The 23,873-nt window shown below is 45.5% G+C and overlaps 1 protein-coding gene across 6 annotated transcripts in view; it reads right to left on the bottom strand.

Moving 5' to 3' along the window:
- serac1 (serine active site containing 1) overlaps positions 1 to 23,873 on the bottom strand; it is a 204,481-nt gene that overhangs the window by 23,726 nt on the left and 156,882 nt on the right. For all 6 annotated transcript variants that reach the window (XM_080200300.1, XM_080200302.1, XM_080200304.1 and 3 more), the window contains one exon: positions 10,166 to 10,348. In XM_080200300.1, the coding sequence (XP_080056426.1) occupies positions 10,166 to 10,348 (183 nt within the window). The remainder of the gene's footprint in view (positions 1 to 10,165; positions 10,349 to 23,873) is intronic.

Below are 23,873 nucleotides of genomic sequence, written 5' to 3'. Positions count from 1 at the left end.
GCTCTCTCCTCAAAATCTGTGAGGGCTTTCAGCTATGGCATCCCTCCAACTGTCTGGAATCTCTCTCTCTCTCTCTTGTGTGTGAGCACCTTCATCAAAAGAGATGGAAAGAGTGTAAGCGTGATGTGTGCCAGGGCAGAGGATAAGGATGCCTGGCATGTGTGGATGGTGAGTGGCACTGAGGTAATGAGGATGCGGGAGATGAAGATATGTGTGGCCAAGTACATGATCTTGAGCTGGCACTGAGTGAAATCTCTGGATGTGTGATGGGTGTGTGAGTTGAGAGTGATGAGAGGAGTGACTTATCCTGGCAGAATGGAGAAGATTATGCATCTTGCTGGATGACTGTCTTCTGCAGGGCATTAAAGCTGAGCACTGCCTCCCATGTTTGATTCATCACCTTGCTGTGTAGTTTTCTTCCTGAGCACAGGTGCAGTGCATCATGTTGGGTCAGCATCAAGTAGTCTCTCCAGAGAGGCATCCAAAAACTTGGGGGAGTTTGATTTCTTGGCAGCCATCACTTCCCAGCAATCTGTTAAGGGTTGCTGTTGTGCAATGGGATGGTTTTTAAATTGAGTGCCCTGACGACTGCAGCACTGGGATGATGGTAGGGCGGGCGAATCAGAAACCAACAGTGAGAAACCCATGAATGTAAATGTTTGGCATTAAGTGCCACACTAAAACAATTCCCCTTCATGATTGATACCCCAATCAAAGGGATTAGCTGCTTCCTAATCACCTGCTCATACCTGTCATAATCTTACACATCTCAATCATGTCCCCATCAGCCGAAAGAAAACAATCCAAAGCATATCCAGTTTCTCCTTATAGCTCAGATATCCCATCCCAGGCACATTCTGGCGAATCTCCTCTGTACCCTTCTACTGCAAGCACATCCTTCCTGTAGTGAGGTGACCAGAACAGCACACAGTTCTCCAGCTGGGGCCTAACTAGCATTCTATACAACTCCAACATTAGCTATACAACTCCAACATTAGCTTCTTGCTCTTGTACTCTATGCCACGACTGATAAAAACAAGTGCCCCATATGCATCACCTCGCACTTATCAGGGTTTAATGGCATTGCCACTGCTCTGCCCATCTGACCAAGCCATCTATATCTTCTAATAACCTAAACCTTCTTCTTCTATTAACCACCCTACCAAACTTGCTTATCTTTTCCCCTACATTATCATCTATAGCATTTATGTTTATAGCAAACAGTAAGGGAGTCAGCAAAGAACTGTGTGGTACACCATTGGACACCAGCCTCCAGTCACTCAAACAGCCTTCTCCCACCACATTTTGTGTCCTATTACTAAACCACTTTTGGATCCATCTCACCAAGTTTCTCTGAATTCCAAGTGCTTCAATCTTCTCAATCAGTCTCCCATGTGGGATCGTGTCAAAGGCTTTGCTAAAATTCATATAAACTACATCAATTGCACTTCCCTCATTCACACACAATGCCGCAGTGAAAAGCCTCATTCTCGCTGCCAAGGTAATATTCAGCCATGGCCACCCAATCTATAATCAAAGACTCAAAAATGTCATGGCCCAAGAGCCAGTGGCAAAGCATGTCCTGCCTCTCAGCCCCACTTCAATCCAGGCCACTTTACCTCCTTCACCCTTCAGCAGACATGGGACAGTACATGGATGAGGTGGTTGGGGAGGACAGGTGTAGGTACAGAGAGTGTAAGTACCCTCCACGTCACGTGCACTTCTGAGCCTTCCTCTTGCATGTGGATGTGCTCGGTACTCTGGAGGGTTCTGGTCCATAACCTCTGCCCATTTTGCACAAGTGATGACTTGCCACCACGTTAGAAGGGGGGAAAAATGAGGAATAATCCAGAATGCAATCCTCCAATTTACGTATGCCTCCAGGAAGAGACTAAATTCAAAGGGAGAGGACCCCAGACCACTCCAGAAAGGAGTCAAGAAGGTGTGGAAGAAAAGAGCTCTACATGTTAGAGGCATCACAGTGCTCACTTGCATCCTCCACTAGCTAAGGAACACACACGGCAATGGGTTGTAGAGCTAGTTCAGAAGGGGGCTGTACAATCTGGTGGTCACCGTGTCTACATTGGGAGGGGACAGTTTCAGCCGAGCATCTTGACTCTTGGAGGACACCTAGGGAAGAAACATCTACAAAGGTCCCAGAGTGATAATGAGCCTCTGGAATTGGCCTTCCAACGTATAGCAGAACGTCAGGAGGGGGCAGAGGAGTCTCAGGAAGAGCAATCAACAAAGATGCCATCAACAAAGTGGCATGCAAGTTGGAAGAGTCCATCTGCCTGCTCTCCGATAATGTGTTCCAAACATGTCCACCCATCAAGGTCTCCAAGGGGAAGACGGCTGACACCTTGACGGTTCTTGTCCAGCAGAATAATCAGTTTCTATTGGAGATGTGAGCAGACCTGCACTTCATCACCATTACCACAAGCGAGTTACTTCAAGGACAACTCCTTCACGATAGCATTGGAAAGAGATAGGATCAGGCAGGCTAGGAAAGTGTTTATCTGGAGTAAAGGGAAATATGAAGCCATCAGGCAGGAAATTAGACGAATAAATTGGAAGGAGGTATTCTTGGGGAAAAGTACCGAAGGAAGGTGGCGGATTTTCAGGGAATGTTTGTCTGGAGCTCTGCACGACAACGTTCCGATGAGACAGGGAGGTTACGGTAGGTTACGGGAACCGTGGTGCATGAAGGTTGTAATGAACCTAGTCAAAAAGACAAGAAACGCGTACAGAAGGTTCAGAGAACTAGGAGATGTTAAGGATCTAGAGGAGTATACAGTTTGTAGGAAGGAGCTTAAAAAGGAAATTAGGAGAGCCAGAAGAGGTCATGAGAAGGCCTTGGCGGGTAAGATTAAAGAGAACCCCAAGGCGTTCTACAAATATGTGAAGAGTAAAAGGATGAGATGTGAAGGAATAGGACCTATAAAAGGTGAAGGGGGAAAAGTTTGTGCGGAACCGATAGAAACAGCAGAGGTGCTTAATGAATACTTTTACCTTAGTATTCACGGTGGAAAATGATCTGGGTGGCTGTACTGCAGATTTGCTGCTGACTGAAAAGATTGAGTACGTGGACGTTAAGAAAGTGAATGTGTTGGAACTATTGAATAGTGTCAAGATAGATAAGTTGCCAGGGCTGGATGGGATGTACCCCAGGTTACTGTGGGAGGCGAGGGAAAAGATTGCAGAGCCTCTGGCGATGGTCTTTGCGTCGTCAATGGAGACGGGACAGGTTCCGGAGGATGGGAGGATTGCGGATGTAGTTCCTATATTCAAGGAAGGGAACAGGGATAGCCTAGGAAATTACCGACCGGTGAACCTAACCTCAGTGGTTGGTGAGTTGATGGACAGGGTCCTGAGGGACAGGATTTATGAACATTTAGAGAAGTTTAGTACGATCAAAAGTAGTCAGCATGGCTTTGTCAAGGACAGGTCATGCCTTACGAGCCTGGTTGAGTTCTTTGAAAATGTGACTAAACACATTGATGAAGGAAGAGCAGTAGATGTGGTTTATATGGACTTCAGCAAGGCGTTCGATAAGGTCCCCCATGCAAGACTTCTTGGGAAAATGAGAGGGCATGGGATCCAAGGGGCTATTGCCTTGTGGGTCAAGAACTGGCTTGTCCACAGAAGGCAGAGAGTGGTTGTGGATGGGTCTTTTTCTGCATGGAGGTCGGTCACCAGTGAAGTGCCCCAGGGATCTGTACTGGGACCTTTGCTGTTTGTAATTTTCATAAATGACCTGGATGAGGAAGTGGAGGGATGGGTTGGTAAGTCTGCAGATGACATGAAGGTTGGTGGTGTTGTGTACTGACTAGCGGGAAGTCAGAAGTTGCAGCGTGATATAGATAGGATGCAAGAATGAGCGGAGAAGTGGCAGATGGACTGCAGCCTGGATAAATGTGTACTGGTCCATTTTGACAGGTCCAATGGGATGAAGGAATACAATATCAAGGGTAAGACTCTTAGCAGTGTAGAGGATCAGAAGGACCTTGGGGTCCAGGTCCACAGGACTCTTAAATCGGCCTCACAGGTGGAGGATGTGGTCAAGAAGGCATATGGTGTACTAGCCTTCATTAATCGAGGGATTGAGTTTAGGAGTTGGGAGATAATGCTGCAGCTTCATAAGACCCTAGTCAGACCCCACTTGGAGTACTGTGCGCAGTTCTGGTCGCCTCATTACAAGAAAGATGTGGAAGCTATTGAAAGGGTGCAGAGGAGGTTTACAAGGATGTTGCCTGGATTGGGTGGCATGCCTTATGAGGATAGGTTGAGGGAGCTAGGTCTTTTATCCCTGGAGAGACGAAGGATTAGAGGTGACCTGATAGAAGTTTATAAGATGTTGAGGTATAGATTGGGTTGATTCTCAGAGGCTTTTTCCCAGGGCTGAAATGGTCGCTACAAGAGGACACAGGTTTAAGGTGCTGGGGAGTAGGTACAGAGGAGATGTCAGGGATAAGTTTTTCACTCAGAGGGCGGTGGGTGAGTGGAATCGGCTGCTGTCGGTGGTGGTGGAGGTGAACTTGTTGGGGTCTTTTAAGAGGCTTCTGGATGAGTACATGGGATTTAATGGGATTGACGGTTATAGATAGGCCTAATAGGTAGGGATATGATCAACGCAACTTGGGGGCCGAAAGGCCTGTTTGTGCTGTAGTTTCTATGTTCTAATGTGAAAAGGAATCTGGACACCTCAAAATCCGCATGTGTGTGTGTGTGTGTGTGTGTGTGTGTGTGTGTATGCGTGTGCGTGCACACGTGTGCGTGCACCTTCCCCTTAAGCAGTCAGGCTGGGGTCCTCAAGCACCAAAGGGAGGAGGAGCAGCAGCTGTTCATACACCGAGAACTTTCAGAGGTTGTCCACTCCCTCTGAATCCCTCAGCCTTTGACCCCTACAGCATCGTCCTCTGTCACTACAAAGAATGCAGCTCGTCCATCAGTGGAAAGCCAAAGCAAGCTGGGGCCATCAGCTCTCCAGAAGACAGCCACTAAAGTCATTAAAGGCAACAGAACTGACAACTCCACAGGCTGCAGATGTCCCAGAAGCACATAGGTATAGTCACAGGCCTAGAAAAACAAAGTCTTTTTGAGCACAAATGATTGCACAGGTGAATACAATCGCTGTCTAATATGTAACTGTATCTACATTTGCACTGTATCTGTTATCTTTTAGCTTCACTATATTGTCTTCACAAAGTCCTCCTTATCCAATACTCGCTGTCTAACTGAATGCAGCCATGCCATGAGTGATTCTGGAGAGAGAAGTGTCTGTGGCAGGGCCTTTCACAGCCTCGCGGAAACACTTCCCCACACCGGCAGATCTTCCAACCTTCAACTCATCTGAGTGGCCCAAGATTTGCTCTGCTGCCTATAGGGGTTCTCTTTCAGTTATCCATCTGAGCTGACAGCATCTCTGCCCATCCACTCCCACGCAGCTCCTGTGTCCATCCAACACATAGCCACAATTACATACCTTTTGTGAAGATAGTGATCATAAGATTTGTGATCAGCTCCCCCTGTCACCTATGTCCTTTCCATCTTATTACCCACCCTGGCATAACCTTCTATCTCGTCTTCTTTATCCTTCAGCCCCTACTCTTCTCCTTCAACAATATTCAGGTCAATATGCAAATTTCCTACCTTCCTGAATATCCCAACCCATCCACATTGACCTCCCCAACCACCTTCTTCCCACTCCCAGGGTCCATGACTGCTTACGAGTCTCCACTGACCACCCTTGCTGCCTCTTTTACTGCTTAGAACACACCCTTACCCTCCCATCCCACGACTCCCTCAGCCCCGCTCACAATTTCTTTTTTCTAGTACCATTCTCAATTTTCTTCCCAGGAGGCTGACATTGACACAAGTCCCTCCCCTTGCACAATCATCTGGACATTCCCCTTTCCCCATATTTCTTCCTCCCATCCTACTCTGGCACCCTCCCTCACTTGTCCTCTATCCCCACTCCTGCATTCTCCTTCGCTCCTTCCCTTTCTTCTTCAATGCTCCTTAATCCTTCCTAATTCCCTACTCCTTCAACATTCCTTACTCCTCTTATTCCTGTGACCTCCTCCATTCCATTCTCTCCTCCACTCCTGCATCCTCCATTTAAGAATTTCATTGTTCTGCTACTGGCATTCAAACAGCAGTGGGCAGGGGCCACATCATGTGGGCAAACCACCAGGTAAACCCCTTCACCTTGAGCACCCTGTGGGTCCCTCCACCTTGAGCACCCTGTGATTTTCTCTCCTGAGTATTATTTCTAAAAATCATCCATCACTGGTGTTAAACTAACTGACTGATGGTTACTAAAACCATCCTTACGAACAAACATACAGATGGAGGGTGAGAAAGTATGGTCCCAAACCAGGGTCCTCTGCTTGAACAGAGGGGAGTACGATAGGATGAGGGCGGAATTGGCAAATGTAGACTGGGAGCGCAGACTAGTTGGTAGGACAGCTGAGGATTTTTAAGATTTTTCTCAGTCCTCAGCGAAAATATACTCCTGTGATAAAGAAGGAATGTAAGAAAAGGGATAACCAGCCGTGGATAACATAGAACATAGAACACTACAGCACAAACAGGCCCTTCGGCCCACAAGTTGCGCCGATCACATCAACACCTATCTATAACCCCCAATCCCATAAAACCCCATATACTCATCCAGAAGTCTTTTAAAAGACCCCAGCGAGTTCGCCTCCACCACCACTGACGGCAGCCGATTCCACTCACTCACCACCCTCTGAGTGAAAAACTTACCCCTAACATCACTTCTGTACTTTCCTCCCCGCACCTTAAATCTGTGTCCTCTGGTAGCGACCATTTCAACCCGGGGAAATAGCCTCTGAGAATCCACCCTATCCATTCCTCTCAACATTTTATAAACCTCTATCAGGTCGCCTCTCAACCTTCGTCTCTCCAGGGAAAAGAGACCCAGCTCCCTCAACCTAACTTCATAAGGCATGCCTCCCAGTCCAGGAAACATCCTTGTAAATCTCCTCTGTACCCTTTCAATAGCTTCTACGTCTTTCCTATAGTGAGGCGACCAGAACTGCGCACAGTACTCCAAATGAGGCCTGACAAGGGTCTTATAAAGTTGCAGCATTACCTCCCGACTCCTAAACTCAATCCCTCGATTAATGAAGGCCAGTACACCATACGCCTTCTTGACCACCTCTTCCACCTGTGAGGCCGATTTAAGAGTCCTGTGGACCCGGACCCCAAGATCCTTCTGCTCTTCAACACTACTAAGACTCCTGCCCTTGATGGTGTACTCGTTCATCCCGTTGGTTCTGCCAAAATGGACGACTACGCATTTATCCGCGTTGAAGTCCATCTGCCACTTCTCCGCCCAGTCCTGCATCCTATTTATGTCCTGCTGCAACTTCTGACATCCTTCCAGACCAAACTAACGAAGGAAATAAATGAGTATTAAATTAAAAACTGATGCATACAGAGTGGCCAAAACTAGTGGGGAATTAGAAGGTTGGGAAAGCTTTAAAAAACAAACAACTAAGAAAGCGATAAAGAAAGGCAAGATAGATTATGAAACTAAACTAGCGCAAAATATAAAAGCTGACAGTAAAAGTTTTTACAAATATATAAAAAGGAAAAGAGTGGCTAAAGTAAACGTTGGACCCTTAGAAGACGAGGAGGGGGATTTAATAATGGGAAACAAGGAAATAGCCGAGGCCTTAAACAAGTTTTTTGTGTTGGTCTTCACAGTGGAGGACATAAATAGCTTATTGAACATTAATGGTCATGGGACTGTAGAGGTTGAGGTCCTTAAAACGGTTACTATTACTAAAGAGGTAGTGCTTGGTAGACTAATGGGACTAAAGGTAGACAAGTCTCCGGGCTCGGATGGAATGCATCCCAGGGTACTGAAAGAAATGGCAGAAGTAATAGCAGATACATTAGTAGTAATTTACCAAAATTCGCTGGACTCTGGGGAAGTGCCGGCTGATTGGAAAACAGTTAATATTATGCTGCTGTTTAAAAAACGGAGTAGACAAAAGGCGGGTAACTACAGGCTGGTTAGCTTAACGTCCGTAGTTGGGAAAATGCTACAATCCATCATTAAAGAAGAAATAGCAGGACACCTGGAAAAGAATGGTTCGATCAAGCAGACACAGCACGGATTCGTGAAGGGAAAGTCGTGTTTGACAAATTTACTGGATTTTTATGAAGATGTAATGAGTGCGGTTGACAGAGGGGAACCGGTGGATGTGGTGGTTTTAGATTTCCATAAGGTGTTTGATAAGGTGCCTCACAAAAGGTTGCTGCAGAAGATTAAGGTACATGGAGTTGGGGGTAAAGTGTTAGTGTGGATTGAGGATTGGCTATCTAACAGGAAGCAGAGAGTTAGAATAAATGTGTGTTTTTCTGGTTGGCAGTTGGTGACTAGTGGCGTGCCGCAAGGGTTGCTGCTGGGGCCTCAACTGTTTACCATATACATAGACAATCTGGAGAAGGGGACCGAGTGTAGGGGAACAAAGTTTGCTAATGACACAAAGATGAGTGGGAAAGCGAATTGCGTGGAGGACGTGGAAAGTCTGCAGAAAGATTTGGATAGGCTGAGAGTGGGCGAGGATCTGGCAGATGGAGTATAACGTTGGCAAGTGTGAGGTTATCCACTTTGGAAGGAATAATAGTAAAATAGACTATTATTTAAATGGTGAAAAATTACAACATGCTACTGTACAGAGGGACCTGGGGGTCCTTGTGCATGAATCGCAAAAACTCAGGTGCAGCAGGTGATCAAGAAGGCAAATGGAATGTTGGCCTTTATTGCGAGGGGGATAGAATATAAAAGCAGGGAGGTCTTGCTGCAATTGTACAAGGTACTGGTGAGGCCGCAACTAGAGTACTATGTGCAATTTTGGTCCCCTTATTTGCGAAAGGCTATATTGGCCTTGGAGGGAGTACAGAGAAGGTTCACCAGGTTGATACCGGAGATGAGGGGGTTAGCTTATGAGGTGAGATTGAGTAGATTGGGCCTGTACTTGTTGGAGTTTAGAAGGCTAAGGGGTGATAGAGACATATAAGATAATGAAGGGGATAGATAGGGTAGAGAGATTCTTTCTACTTACAAAGGGAACAAGAACTAGAGGACACAGTCTCAAAATAAGAGGGAGTCAGTTTAGAACAGAGTTGAGGAGGAACTTCTTCTCTCAGAGGCTAGTGAATCTCTGGAATTCTCTGCCCATTGAAGCGGTGGAGGCTACCTCGTTGAATATGTTTAAGTCACAGGTAGATAGCTTTCTGATCAATAAGGGAATTAAGAGTTATGGGGAGCAGGCAGAACTGAACCACTTTCAGATCAGTCATGAGCTTATTGAATGGCAGGGCAGGCTCGAGGGGCTAGATGACCTACTCCTGCTCCTATTTCTTATGTTCTTATGTTCTTTCATAGAAACATTTGGCCCTTTAAGCCAACTCTGCTATTCATGGTGATCATGGCTGATCATCCAACTTGGTCACTGTTCCTGCTTTCCGCCCAAACCTTTGATCCCCTAAGCCCCAAGAGCTATATCTGGCTTCGTCTTGAAAACATATAATGTTTTGGCCTCAGTTGCTCTTTGTGGTAGTGAATTCCACAGGTTCACCACTCTCTGGGAAAAGTCATTTCTCCCCCTCAGACCTAAATGTTCTATCCAGTATCCTCAGATTTTGAATTGCTGGAATACAGAATTCAGTATTCCCTTTTTGGTAACCACGGTCTCTTGACATTTTCACTAATGGCATTCTGGTTAGGTTTAATTTTGTTTATTTTTCAATAGGTCTGCCAAGTGTATTTTCTGTTGCTCTACTCTTGGTTTAGTTTATTCTCCCTTATTTTCTGCGCCTGAGTTCTGAAAGTTCTTAGACTCGGAACTCAGGTGTTTAGATTGCAGAAAGAGATTGAGAATGAGAAACAACCTTGGAAAAAATATCAGTTCTGTTAAATGGTAAAGTCATCACAGCTCCTCAACCCTCACTGAAAATGCTTTGGTCATGGAACTACAGGATAGTTTTGACCTTGGCATATTTTTAAAGTAGATGCAGAGAAAAATAAACAATCAAGTCCCATACAAAATTCAAAGGTGAAGTGACGTACAAAATGAATGATAGACAGGCAGAAGATTGAGTTGATCAGATAAGCCAATCTTACCCTTGCTAAGTTCCTTGACTTCAACAGAGGGAAACAGCAGAAAACGAGCACTAACAGAGTACTCTGCTAAGCGAGATCCAGAGTGGGGTACACTGTAAAATACAATCCCTTGGGTATTCTGAACCACTGACCTCATTTCGGGATCCTCTGAAGCATCTAAAAGCATCTTTTTGACCAGCAAGCCTGAAATGGAAAGATCATATTAGCTAAATGCAAAGACATCAAACTTGACAAGAATGATTAATATTCCAGCAAAGTAGTTAAACTCAAATGTATCCAGCCCAGACCATTGATATAAGTAAATGTATCAGTTGCACTAGTAAATGCACTAAATGTACTGGACAAATCCCCAGGCCCCGATGAATTGCACCCCAGGTTACAGTGGGAGGCGAGGCAGGAAACTGCAGGAACTCTGACGCAAATTTTTAATTCCTCTCTGGTCACGAATGAAGTGCCAGAGGACTGGAGGTTGGCTAATATGGTTTCACTTTTCAAAAAGGATAGTAGAGATGAACCAGGAAATTACAGACCCAGTGAGTTTCATGTCAGTGGTAGGGACACTATTGCAGAAAATTCTGAAGAAGAGAATTAATCTCCACTTGGAAAGGCATGGATTGATTAGGATAGTCAGTATGGCTTTGTCAGAGGGAGGTCATTCTTAATAAATTTTTCAAAAATGTGATTGAGTGTATGGATGAGGGAAGTGCAGTTCATGCAATTCATGTGGATTTTAGCAAAGCCTTCAACAAGGACATATGAGACTGACTGAGAAGGTTGAAGTACATGGAATTCAAGAAAACTTGGTGAAATGAATCCAAAACTGGCTTAGTAATAGGATACAACGGGTTGTGATAGAGAGCTGTTTGGGTGACTGGGAGCTGGCGCCCACTGGTATACCGCAAAGTTCAATGCAGGGTCCCTTCTTGTTTTTTATATACATAAATGATATTGATGATAATATGGGGGAAATGATAGCAAGTTTGCAGATGACACCAAGATTGGTAGGGAGTTTAATAGTGAAGAAGGTCAAAGGTTACAGGAAGATATAGATGGGCTGGTCAGATGGGCAGAGCTGTGGCAGTTGCTATTTAATCCTGGTAAGTGCGAGGTTATGTACTTTGGAAAAAGTAACGGACTTTGGAAGCAGGAAGACAAGGGAATATTTATTGAATGGCAGAGCACTAGAAAGCTCAGTGGAACAGATGGATCTTGAGGTACTTATTCACATGATCCCTGAAGGTGGCAGAACAGGTGAATAGGATAGTAAAGAATGCAGATGGGATACTTGCTTTTATCAGTCATGGCACAGAGTTTAAGAGCAGGGAGATAAATGTTGGAACTGTACCAAACATTGGTTAGGCCGCAGCTGGCGAACTGTGTGCAGTTCTGGTCACCTCATTATAGGAAGGATGTGATTGCACTGGAAGGATACAGAGGAGATTCACTAGGATGTTGCCTGGGATGGAGCATTTGAGCTATAAGGAGAGATTGCACAGGCTTGGATTGTTTTCTTTTGTGCAGAGAAGGTTGAGGAGTACACAGAGGGACATAAAATTATGAGCAGAGTGGATAGGAAGTAGCTGTTCCCCTTAGTTGAGAGGTCAATCACAAGGGAACATAGAACATAGAACACCACAGCGCAGAACAGGCCCTTCGGCCCACGATGTTGCGCCAACCAGTTAAAAAAACAATGACCCTCTAACCTAAACCAATAGTTTTAGGGCAAGTGACAGGAGACTCAGAGGGGATTTGAGAGAAAAAAAATCACTCAGAGGATGATGAGAATCTGGAATGCACTGCCTGGGGAGGTAGTGGAGGTCAGAAACGTTAAAACCTTTAAAACATATTTGAATGATCACTTTGAAATATCATAACATTCAAGGATATGGGACAGGTGTTGGAAAATGGGATCAGTGTGACTTCAGTGGTAGACATTGTCAGTGCAGACTCCAGGGACCAAAGGGCCTTTTCTGTGCTTTATGGCTCTATGATGAAGGCATCAGGGGGTTTACCCAATCTCTACAATTCCAACTCTAGTGCTTTCTAACCAGACCCATATCCTTAGTGTTGCCGAAGCCCATGACTGTCTCAGTGTTGCTGTTAAAACCCATTATTCTTAATCATCCAAAGCCAGAGGGTCATGAACATATTACTGTCAAATGTCAGGATCACTCATTTTAGTGCCATTAATCTTTAAAATAGTTGTATATTGAAAAAGTTTAGCATTTCCATCTCCATACTACTAAATCCCATGACCCACAATCCAAGTCAGCCGAACTGTAGGTCCACAACCCTCATCATTTCCACCTGCATCTTTCTCTTGCCCCAACAAATTCCCCCAAAAGTTCAGGCACTGCAGTGCTCCCAAACAATAGTTCTCTTGATCCAACATGATGCATCTTATTTACCAACTTCATGAGCATTTCTAACTAAGAAATAAATTTAAGCATATGGAAGAACACTTGTTGAACATGCAGGAAATTTGATTCTTAAAATACCAGCAAAAACAAATTAGGAAAGCAAATAAAGATTTCACTTGACATTTTTAGTCACTGTAAGCAAGTGGGCCTGCTAAAATTGTCTACTCCGCTGTACTCCATCCTGATTGTTGTGAAGGGTGTGCCAAGACCTGAGCACGACAAGGTATGAGTGCTAACTTGCGAATTTGGTGAAAGTGGGAATTTGCTGCTTCCATTAACTGCTGAGTATTCAAGGTTTAAATTAGGCAAGCAGGTAAGTGATTGGTGAGTTTTTAAAATTTTATTCCTCTAAACATGGGCAGTGTTTTAAAGTGGTATTGGGGTGATATAAATATTTAATTACATTTAGTTAAACTTGTTAAACTACTTGATATAAATATAGACAACAGTTGACTGATATTTCCAAACTTGAAAATAAATTAGCTAAATTAAACAAAATAAAGATTGGGGTTGGGAGAGAGGGGTTGGTGCACAAATCAAAAGGCTGCATGTCTGCCTAGTGTCAGGGTTCAGGAGATCTGCTCAAGGCTGGAGGGGAATTTGTAGTAGGAAATGAAGTATCAGTTATCATGGTCTAGATACCAATGACACAGATTGTACTAACAAATCAAAAAAGAGATATTGGGGTACTTGAGAAACATTTAGGAAGACAAGTCCACAGGGATGATGGGATATACCCCAGAATACTGAGAGAGGAAAGGGAGGAAATTGCTGGGGCCTTGAAAGAGATCTTTGTATCTGTACTGGATACAGAGGAGGTCCCAGAAATTGGAGAATAGCCAATGTTGTTCCTTTGTTTAAGAAGGGTACTAAGAATAATCCAGGTAATTACATCAGTGGTAGGGAAATTATTAGAGAGGATTCTTCGAGACAGAACTTATTCCTTCCTGGAAATAAATGGATGTATCAGCGAGAGACAACATGGTTTTGTGAAGGGGAGGTCGTGTCTCATTAATTTGATTGAGTTTTTCGAGGAGGTGACAAAGATGGTTGATGATGGTAAGGCAGTATGTTGTCTACATGGACTTCAGTAAAGCCTTTGACCCTCATGGCAGACTGGTGCAGAAGGTGAAGTTGCATGGGATCAGAGGTGAGCTAGCTACGTGGATACAGAACTGGCTCAGTCAAAAAAGTGATGTGGAGATACTGGTGTTGGACTGGGTAAACACAGTAAGAAGTCTCACAACACCAGGTTAAAGTCCAACAGGTTTATTTGATAGCAAAAGCCACTTTTGAAGACTTTGTACTCGGTCAAAGAAGACAGAAGGTAGCAGTGGAAGGGTGAGTTTCTGAATGGAAGGCTGTGAAAAGTGGCGTTCCTCAAGGATCAGTGCTGGGACCTTTGCTGTTTGTAATATATATATAAATGATTTGGAAGAAAATGTAACTGGTTTGATTAGTAAGTTTGCAGATGACACAAAGGTTGGTAGATTTGCGGATAGTGATGAGGACCGTCAGAGGATGTAGCAGGATATAGATCGGGATTGGAGGCTTGGCTGGAGAGATGGCAGATGGAGTTTAATCTGGACAAACGTGAGATAATGCATTTTGGAAAGCCTAATACAAATAGGAAATATGTAGTAAATGGCAGAACCCTTAAGATTATTGATGGGCAGAGGGATCTGGGTGTACAGATACACAGGTCACTGAAAGTGGCAATGCAGATGGAAAAGGTAGTCAACAAGGCATATGGCATGCTTGCCTTCATTGGCCTGGACAGAGTTTAAAAGTTGTCAAGTCATGTTGCAGCTTTATAGAACGTTAGTTAGGTAGCACTTGGCATATAGTGTTCAGTTCTGGTCGCCACACTACCAGAAGGACGTGGAGGTTTGGAGAGGGTACAGAAAAGGTTTACCAGGATGTTGACTGGTATGGAGGGAATTAGCTAGGAGAGGTTGGAGAAACTTGGTTTGTTCTCACTGGAACGATGGTGATTGATGGGCAACCTGATAGAAGTCTACAAGATTATGAGAGGCATGGACAGAATGGATAGCCAGAAGGTTTTTCCCAGGGTGGAAGAGTCAATTACTGGGGGCACAGGTTTAAGGTGCGAGGAGCAAGGCTAAGGGAGATATACAGGCACGTTTTTTCTTACACAAAGGGTGGTGAGTGCCTGAAACTCGCTGCAGGGGGAGGTAGTGGAAGCGGATACAATAGTGACTTTTAAGAGGCGTCTGGACAAATATGTTATGGGAATGGAGGAATATGGTCCCCAGAAAGGTAAGGGATTTTAATTCAGCCGGGTAGCATGGTCGGTGCAGGCTTGGAAGGCCAAAGAGCCTGTTCCTGTGCTATAATTTTCTTTGTTCTTTGTAAGGAAGAGGTTGGGCTAAGGGAGAATGAGAAGTTAAGGACTGAATTAAAAAACAGAAGTAAAACGGTAGGGTGGGATTCTACCACCTCACCATATCTGGCATAAATGGCGGCGAGTTGGGAAAAAAACATGCAAAGCTAAAAATCAGATTTGAAGCAGGCATCAAAAGGTTGGCAATCTTTCCAGCCACTTTCGACTGGTGCAAACCACTTCTGGGTGCGAGACTTATTAGCATGGGATTGACAGGATTTCAATATCACTGGCGAGCTTGGCAAGCAATCGTCCCCCCTCCCGGAGGCTTCCCAATTCCTAATTAGTACAGGTCTTTAGAAGTGTGGCTCAGGCAGGCAATAACGACGGAGACCTAGGAGGTGTGTACCACAGAGAACCAACCTTTGGTGTGTGAGGAGACCAGGGCAGAGGAGACGCTGCCACAGTGTGGGATAGGGTGGGGGGTTTGTTTGGGAATGGGGAATGGGGCGGCTTGGACTTGTCTGGGATCTGGGGGAGGGCTTGGGCTTGTCTGGGGTCCACAAAGCAGGAGTCGCCACTGGCTTGGGGCTTCTTTCGCATGCATTCCCTATGGCCGCTGAATGACCCCGAAGGGTTGCATACAAGGTCGAGTCCCATCCCCACCAATGTTGCAGGGTTACTCTGCCATCTGGCCTGGACAGGCTCTGTGGTTTATTGCTGACATTCCATTCCAGGCCCCACTAACAGAAACAAGCAACAGGCCTGGCAGCTGTTGCCCCAATCACAGGAGTTCTGCAGGTGTTAAAATGGCTCCTCACGCCACATGAACTCAACAGTGCTTCCTACAATTGCCACTCATCACCTGAAAGTCACGAGGATGCTTCTCACCATCTGTCTCTTGCATGCCATTCCTGGAAGACAGTGCACCAGATGGCCAGGCAGATCTATGCTTCAAGGGTTCCCAATGGGGACCTCCTCGTGGCCACCCTTATGCTCTACGTGAGCGTCTGAATGCAATCCTGGTCTGCCACATATTACCGGCAACAGCCTGTGACATCAAAGGTCTGTACTTTGGGGGCTGGCCATCTGGGGAAACACGCTCACACCACACATCAGTAACTACATATTGCACTGGAGGTGCAGGATGCAGCATGTCGCATCATGTGAAGGGATGGTACAACCATTTGGGAGGTGACTGGCGACCATGAGGGGGCGTGGGCAGTGCCCATGGCCATCATGGCAATAATGTGTCAGCTGTCGGAGCCCATTGTAGTGGTGGATGACAGCGGGGATGGTGTCTCGATGACGGCATCCAGAGTCACGGGGGCACAGGTGCTGGGATAGATTGAGGGACCCGGACTGTCTCTGTCCTTCCTGATCTCACCCACTTGAGCAGAGATGGATTTTGGAGTGGAGCCAGCAGAGGTGGAAGCCATTCTTGTTACTGCAGTGGCGGCTGAAGGACAAGGCCAGGCAAGGTTAGGAGAGGGGAGGTCACTCTGTTGGGAGTCTTTTATAGACCTCCTAAAAGTTTGAGAGAGGTTGAGGAAAGGATTGCGGAGACGATCCTGGATAGGAGTGAAAGTAATAGGGTAATTGTTATGGGGGACTTTAACTTTACTAATATTGATTGGAATAGCTATAGCTCTAGCTCATTAGAGGGGTCAGTTTTTGTGCAAAGCGTGCAGGAAGGTTTTTTGACTCAGTATGTTGATAGGCCAACAAGCGGTGAGGCTATATTGGAATTGGTGCTGGGAAATGAGCCAGACCAGGTGCTAGACTTGGAAGTTGGGGTGCATTTTGGTGATAGTGACCACAATTCGGTTACGTTCACCTTAGTGATGGAAAGGGATAGGCATGAAACTCGGGTCAGTAGTTTTAGCTGGGGGAAGGGTAATTATGAGGCTATTAGGAGAGAATTAGGAAGCATAGGTTGGACTAGGAGACTACAGGGTCTCGGAACGTCCAAAATGTGGAGTTTTTTCAAGGAGCAGCTACTGCGAGTCCTTGATATGTCCCTGTCAGGCAAGGAGGAATTGGTCGAGCTAGGGAGCCGTGGTGCACTAAGAAAGTTGGTTCGCTGGTTAAAAAGAAAAAGGAGGCTTATGTCCGGATGAAACTTGAGGGCTCAGGTAGTGCACTAGAAAGCTTTAGATTGGCTAGGAGGGAGTTAAAGAGTGAGTTAAGAAGGGCTAAAAGAGGACATGAGAAGACTTTGGCTGATAGGATTAAGGAGAATCCTAAGGCGTTCTATAGATATGTTAAGAACAGAAAGTTGGTTAGGGCAAGATTGGGGCCAGTTAGAGACAGCAGTGGGAATTTGTGTGTGGAGCCGGAAGAGATTGGAGAGGCATTGAACCAATATTTCTCTTCGGTGTTCACGCAGGGGGACATAAATGTAGCCGTGGAGAACACTGGGTTACAGGGGTGTAAACTGGACAGTATTGCAGTTGATAAGGAGGATGTGCTAGATATTCTTGAGGGTTTGAAAATAGATAAGTCCCCTGGGCCGGACGGGATTTACCCTAGGATTCTCTGGGAGGCAAGAGAGGCGATTGCAGAGCCTCTGGCTCTGATCTTCAGGTCGTCGTTGGTCACAGGTATAGTGCCAGAAGATTGGAGGATAGCGAATGTTGTCCCATTGTTTAAGAAGGGGAACAGAGACTTCCCCGGGAATTATAGACCGGTGAGTCTCACTTCTGTTGTGGGCAAGGTTTTAGAAAAAATTATTAGGGATAGGATTTATAGTTATTTGGAGAGTAATGAATTGATTGGAGATAGTCAGCATGGTTTTGTGGAGGGTAGGTCGTGCCTTACTAACCTTATTGAGTTTTTTGAGAAAGTGATCAAAGAGGTGGATGGGGGTAAGGCAGTTGACGTGGTATATATGGACTTTAGTAAGGCGTTTGATAAGGTTCACCATGGAAGGCTTCTGCAGAAAATGCAGATGTATGGGATTGAGGGCGATTTAGGTAATTGGATCAGGAATTGGCTGGTGGATAGGAGACAGAGGGTGGTGGTTGATGGTAAGTATTCGTCATGGAGTTCAGTTACGAGTGGTGTGCCTCAGGGATCTGTTTTGGGGCCACTGCTGTTTGTAATTTTTATAAATGATCTGGATGAGGGTATAGTTGGGTGGATTAGTAAATTTGCAGATGACACCAAAGTCGGAGGTGTGGTAGATAGTGAGGAAGGGTGTCTTAGTTTACAGGGGGACTTGGACAAGTTGCAGAGCTGGGCCGAGAGGTGGCAGATGGAGTTTAATGTGGAAAAGTGTGAGGTAATTCACTTTGACAGGAATAACAGATGTGTAGAGTATAGGGCTAACGGTAGGACTCTGAATAGTGTGGATGAACAGAGGGATCTAGGTGTATGTGTACATAGATCCCTGAAAGTTGGGAATCAAGTAGATAGGGTTGTTAGGAAGGCATACGGTGTCTTGGCGTTTATTGGTAGGGGGATTGAATATAGGAGCCGCAGCGTCATGTTGCAACTGTACAAGACTCTGGTGCGGCTGCACTTGGAGTATTGTGTGCAGTTCTGGTCCCCACATTATAGGAAGGATGTGGAGGCTTTGGAGAGGGTGCAGAGGAGGTTTACCAGGATGTTGCCTGGTATGGAGGGGAGATCCTATGAGGAGAGACTGAGGGATTTGAGGTTGTTTTCGTTAGAAAGAAGGCAGCTAAGAGGGGACCTTATTGAAACATATAAGATGATTAGAGGTTTAGATAGGGTGGACAGTGATAGCCTTTTTCCTCGGATGGAGAAAGCTAGCACGAGGGGGCATAGCTTTAAATTAAGGGGTGGTAGTTATAGGACGGATGTGAGGGGTAGGTTCTTTACCCAGAGGGTGGTGAGGGATTGGAATGCCCTGCCTGCTGCAGTTGTAAATGCGCCTAGTTTGGGGGCGTTTAAGAGATCCGCGGATAGGTTTATGGATGGAAAGGGTTTGGTTTAGGTTAGAGGGTCATTGCTTTTTAACTGGTCGGCGCAACATCGTGGGCCGAAGGGCCTGTTCTGTGCTGTAATGTTCTATGTTCTAAGGTTCGAGGCCACAGGAGTAGAACAAGGGAAGCTTGTTGGGACCAGGAACTGGCTGATCATAGCCTGCAGGTGGGGACAGCGGGTGGCAGAAATGGTCACTCAGGCTCTTGAGGACCTGCATATCCTCTGCCAACTCAACAGACTGATCAAGACCTTTAATCCGGACCTTCAGAGCACCCTCCATGTTCTCATCTCATGTACTCCCCACATTGGAGATCTCTACTGCCTCCCAAAGATATATAAGATCAACACATCCGGCTGTCCCATTGTATCAGGCAATGGGATCTTGTGTGAGAACCTCTCTGGCTACGTCAAGGACATCCTGAAACCCATCGTACATGGAACCCCATCACGACACTACTGACTTCTACAGAAACTCAGCACCCATGGACTAGTTGAACCAGGAACACTCCTCGTCACAATGGACATCTCAACATTCTACAACAGCATCTCCCATGATGATGGCATCGCTGCAACAGCCTCAGTACTCAACACTGACAACTGCCAATCTCCAGATGCAATTCTTCATCCTGGACCACAACATCTTCACCTTCAACAGCCAGTTCTTCATCCAGACACACAGAACATTTATGGGGACCAAATCTGTACCTCAATACGCCAACATTTTATGCACAAGTTCGAACAAGACCTCTTCACCACACAGGACCTTCAATTGACACGATATACTAGATACATCGATGGCATTTTCTTCCTTTGGACTTATGGCAAGGAATCACTGAAATGACTACATGATGACATCAACAAGTTCCATCCCACCATGCGACTCACCATCGACTACTCTCCAGAAATGGTTGCATTCTTCGATACACACATCTCCATCAAGGACGATCACCTCAACACTTCATTCTAACACAAGCCTACAGATAACCTCAAGATGCTCCACTTCTCCAGCTTCCACCCTGAACACGTTGAAGTCATTCCCTATGGACAAGCCCTCTGTATACACAGGATTTGCTCTGATGAGGAGGAACGCATGCAGACACCTACAGGCCTGAAGGACACTCTCGTAAGAACGGGTTATGGCGCTCAACTCATTGATTGACAGTTCCAATGTGCCACAGCAGAAAACCACATCGACCTCCTCAGAAGACAAACATAAGACGCTATCGACAGAGTATCCTTCGTCGTCCAGTACTTCTCTGGAACGGAGAAACTATGACATCTTCTTCAGAGCCTTCAACACGTTATTGATGAAGATGAACATCTGTCAAGGCCATCCCCACACCCCCCACGACTTGCCTTCAAACAACCGCACAACCTCAAACAGACCATTGTTCGCAGTAAACTGCTCAGCCTTCAGGAGAACAGTGACCACGACACCATACAAACCTAAAACGGCAACCTCTGCAAGATTTGTCAGATCAACAACATGGATACCATCACATGTGAGAACACCACCCACCAGGTCCATGGTGCATACTAATGCGACTCAGTCAACATTGTATACCTCGTACTCTGCAACACAGAATGTCCCGAGGCATGGTACATTGGCGAGACTATGCAGACACTATGACAATGGATGAATGGACATTGCACGACAATCACCAGACAGGAGTGCTGCCTTCCTGTCGGGGAACACTTCAGCAATCAAGGGCATTCAGTCTCCGATCTTCGGTAAGCGTTCTCCAAGGCGCCCTTCAAGACATACAACACAGAATCACCGAGTAGAAACTGATAGCTAGGTTCCACATACATGAGGACGGCCTCAACTGGGATCTTGGGCTCATATCACATTGCATGAAACCGACACCATTTGGCCTAGGTTTGCAAAATCCTACTAACTGTCCTCGCTTGAGATAATTCACAACTCTTTAACCTGCGATTATCCCTCCCTCCACTTGCATTGGCTGTACCCGCAAAGACTTGATTACCTGGAAAGACATGCATTCCAACCATTATTTTGCAATTGCGTCTGTCTATATATGCCATGTTTGTGTATCTAACTCTCCACTAACCTGAGGAAAGAGCAGCGCTCCAAAAGCTCATGATTCCAAATAAATCTGTTTGACTTTAACCTGGTGTTGTGAGACTTCCTACTGTGCCCACCTCAGTCCAATGCTGGCATCTCCACACCATATCCTAATTCGTACAGTGGTGGTGCCACTTAACATGCTGTAGAGTATCCTCAGTGCGAAGATAGGACTTCCCCTTCACAAGGGCTTTGTAGTTGTCACTCCTACCTATACTGTAATCGATAGATGCATCAGTGACAAATAGATTGATGAGGACGAGGTCTAATACGGTATCTAAATTTGACAATGACACCAAGAGAGGAAGGAAAATAAGTTGTCAAGAGGAGGTAGAGAACCTGAAAAGGGATACAGACAGGGTAAGTGTGTGGACAAAAATATGTCATGAATTATTAGGGAGGAACATGTTAACTTGTCCATATTTAAAAGGAAGAAATTGTGGCGCAGGGTAGCGTCCTGCCTGAACCAGAAGATCTGGGTTTGAGTCCCACTTCAGGACGCCTAAGAGGCATGGTTAGTAAGTTTGCAGACAACACCGAGATTGGTGGCATAGTGGACTGTAAAGAAAGTTATCTCCAATTGCAACAGGGGATTTTGATCAATTGGGCCAGTGAGCTGACAAATGGCAGATGGAGTTTAATTTAGATAAATGCGAGGTGATGCATTTTGGTAGACTGAACCAGGCAGGACTTACTCAGTTAATGAGGTGGCAACGGGAAGAGTTACAGAACAAAGAGATCGAGGGGTACATATTCATAGCTCCTTGAAAGTAGTCACAGGTGGACAGAGTGGTGAAGAAAGCATTCAGCATGCTTGGTTTCATTGGTCAGAAGATTGAATACAGGAGTTGGGACTTTTTGTTGAAGTTGTACAAGACATTGGTAAGGCCACACTTAGAATACTGTATACAGTTCTGGTCACTCTATTATAGAATCATAGAGATTTATAGCATGGAAACAGGCCTTTCGGACCAACTTGTCCATGCTGCCCTTTTTTTTAAAAACCCTCAGCTAATCCCAATTGCCCACATTTGGCCCATATCCCTCTATACCCATCGTACCCATGTAACTATCTAAATGCTTTCTAAAAGATAAAATTGTATCCGTCTTTACTACTACCTCTGGCAGCTTGTTCCAGACACTCACCATCGTCTGTGTGAAAAAATTGCCCCTCTGGACACTTTTGTATCTCTCTCCTCTCACCTTAAACCTATGCCCTCTAGTTTTAGATTCCCCTACCTTTGGGAAATGACATTGACTATCTAGCTGATCTATGCCCCTCATTATTTTATAGACCTCTATAAGGTCTCTCCTCAGCCTCCTACGCTCCAGAGAAAAAAGTCCCAATCTATTCAGCCTTTCCTTATAACTCAATATATCAAGTCCCGGTAGCATCCAGTACATCTTTTCTGCACACTTTCTAGTTTAGTAATATCCTTTCTATAGTAGGGTGACCAGAATTGGCCTTCCCAATGTCTTGTACAACTTTAACAAGACGTCCCAACACAGTCTCCTCCTCACCCCCTTACCCCGATTAGTGTTCCCCTCACCCTCTGCCCCTCATTAAAGTGTCCACCTCACTCACTCCCCCATTACAAAGCGTGCACCTCATCCCATCTCCTTCATTACAGAGAGTCTCACATCCCCTCTCCTGATTACAAAGTGCCCCCTTGCCCTCTCCGCCAATTACAGAGTGTCCCCTTCCCCCCTCCCCCCGATTACAGAGTATCTCTCACACCCTCCCCCCAATTGCAGAGTGACCCCCTCAACCCGATTACAGAGCGTTTCCCTCACCGCCCTCCCCCCGCATTACAGAGAGTCCCCCTCACTCCTGATTACAGAGTGCACCTCTCACCCTCTCCCATCGATTACAGAATATCCGACCCACGCCCGCCCCAATTACAGTTGCCTGTGTCCCCTCCCTCCGAGTACAGATATCTCTCAATCCCCAACCCCCAATTACAGAGAGTCTCCCTCATCACCTCTCTCCATTAAGGAATGTCTCCCTCAACCCCTCAGTCCCCATTACAGGATGGCCCCCTCACTGCCACTCATAGAAGACAGAGTCGCAGAGTAATAAGATGTTATTCTCACTGATATAAATAAATGATTTGGAGGAGAATGCAGGTGGTCTGATTAGTAACTTTGCAGATGACAGAAAGATTGTAGAAAGGATATTAAACTAGAAAGAGTGCAGAAGAGGGTTACTAGGATGCTACCGGGATTTGATGCTTTGAGTTATAAGGAGAGGCTAGATAGATTGGGACTTATTTCTCTGGAGCGTAGAAGGCTGAGGGTTGATCTTATAGAGGTCCATAAAATAATGAGTGGCACAGATCAGCTGGATAGTCAATATTTTTTCCCAAAGGTAGGGGAGTCTAAAACTAGTGGGCATAGGCTTAAGGTGAGAGGGGAGAGATACAGAAGTGTCCAGGGGGGTAATTTTTTCACAGACGGTGGTGAGTGTCTGGAACAAGCTGCCAGAGGTAACAGGCGGGTATAATTTTGTCTTTTAAAAAGCATTTAGACAGTTACATGAGTAAGATGGTCAAATGCGGGCAATTGGGATTAGCTTAGGAGTTTAAAAAAGGGCGGCATGGACAAATTGGGCCAAAGGGCCTGTTTTCATGCTGTAAACCACTATGACCTGATGGTCAAGAAATGTGTATCTGTAATGAGGTCAACAGGTTGACCATAACCTGCTAAATCCTGCAGGTGATAAGAGCAGGGGAGATTCCTGGTCAGCTGTTCTTGATGCAGCATGGTGTCCCTCAATCAATAAACGTTTGGTGATACCTGCCCCAAGAAAAAAACAGCAATGGGAACTACGGAATCAGATGAATGTCTGGTTGTGCACCATTAGTGCAGGAAGAGAAACAATGACATTATTTAAATGGACAGAGATTG

The sequence above is a fragment of the Carcharhinus amblyrhynchos genome, chromosome 12, assembly GCF_965287045.1.
Source record: "Carcharhinus amblyrhynchos chromosome 12, sCarAmb.v2.hapA, whole genome shotgun sequence".
Classification (NCBI taxonomy): domain Eukaryota; kingdom Metazoa; phylum Chordata; class Chondrichthyes; order Carcharhiniformes; family Carcharhinidae; genus Carcharhinus; species Carcharhinus amblyrhynchos.
The sequence above is the reverse complement of the archived record's forward strand: the minus strand, read 5'-3'. Positions and strand labels throughout refer to the sequence as shown.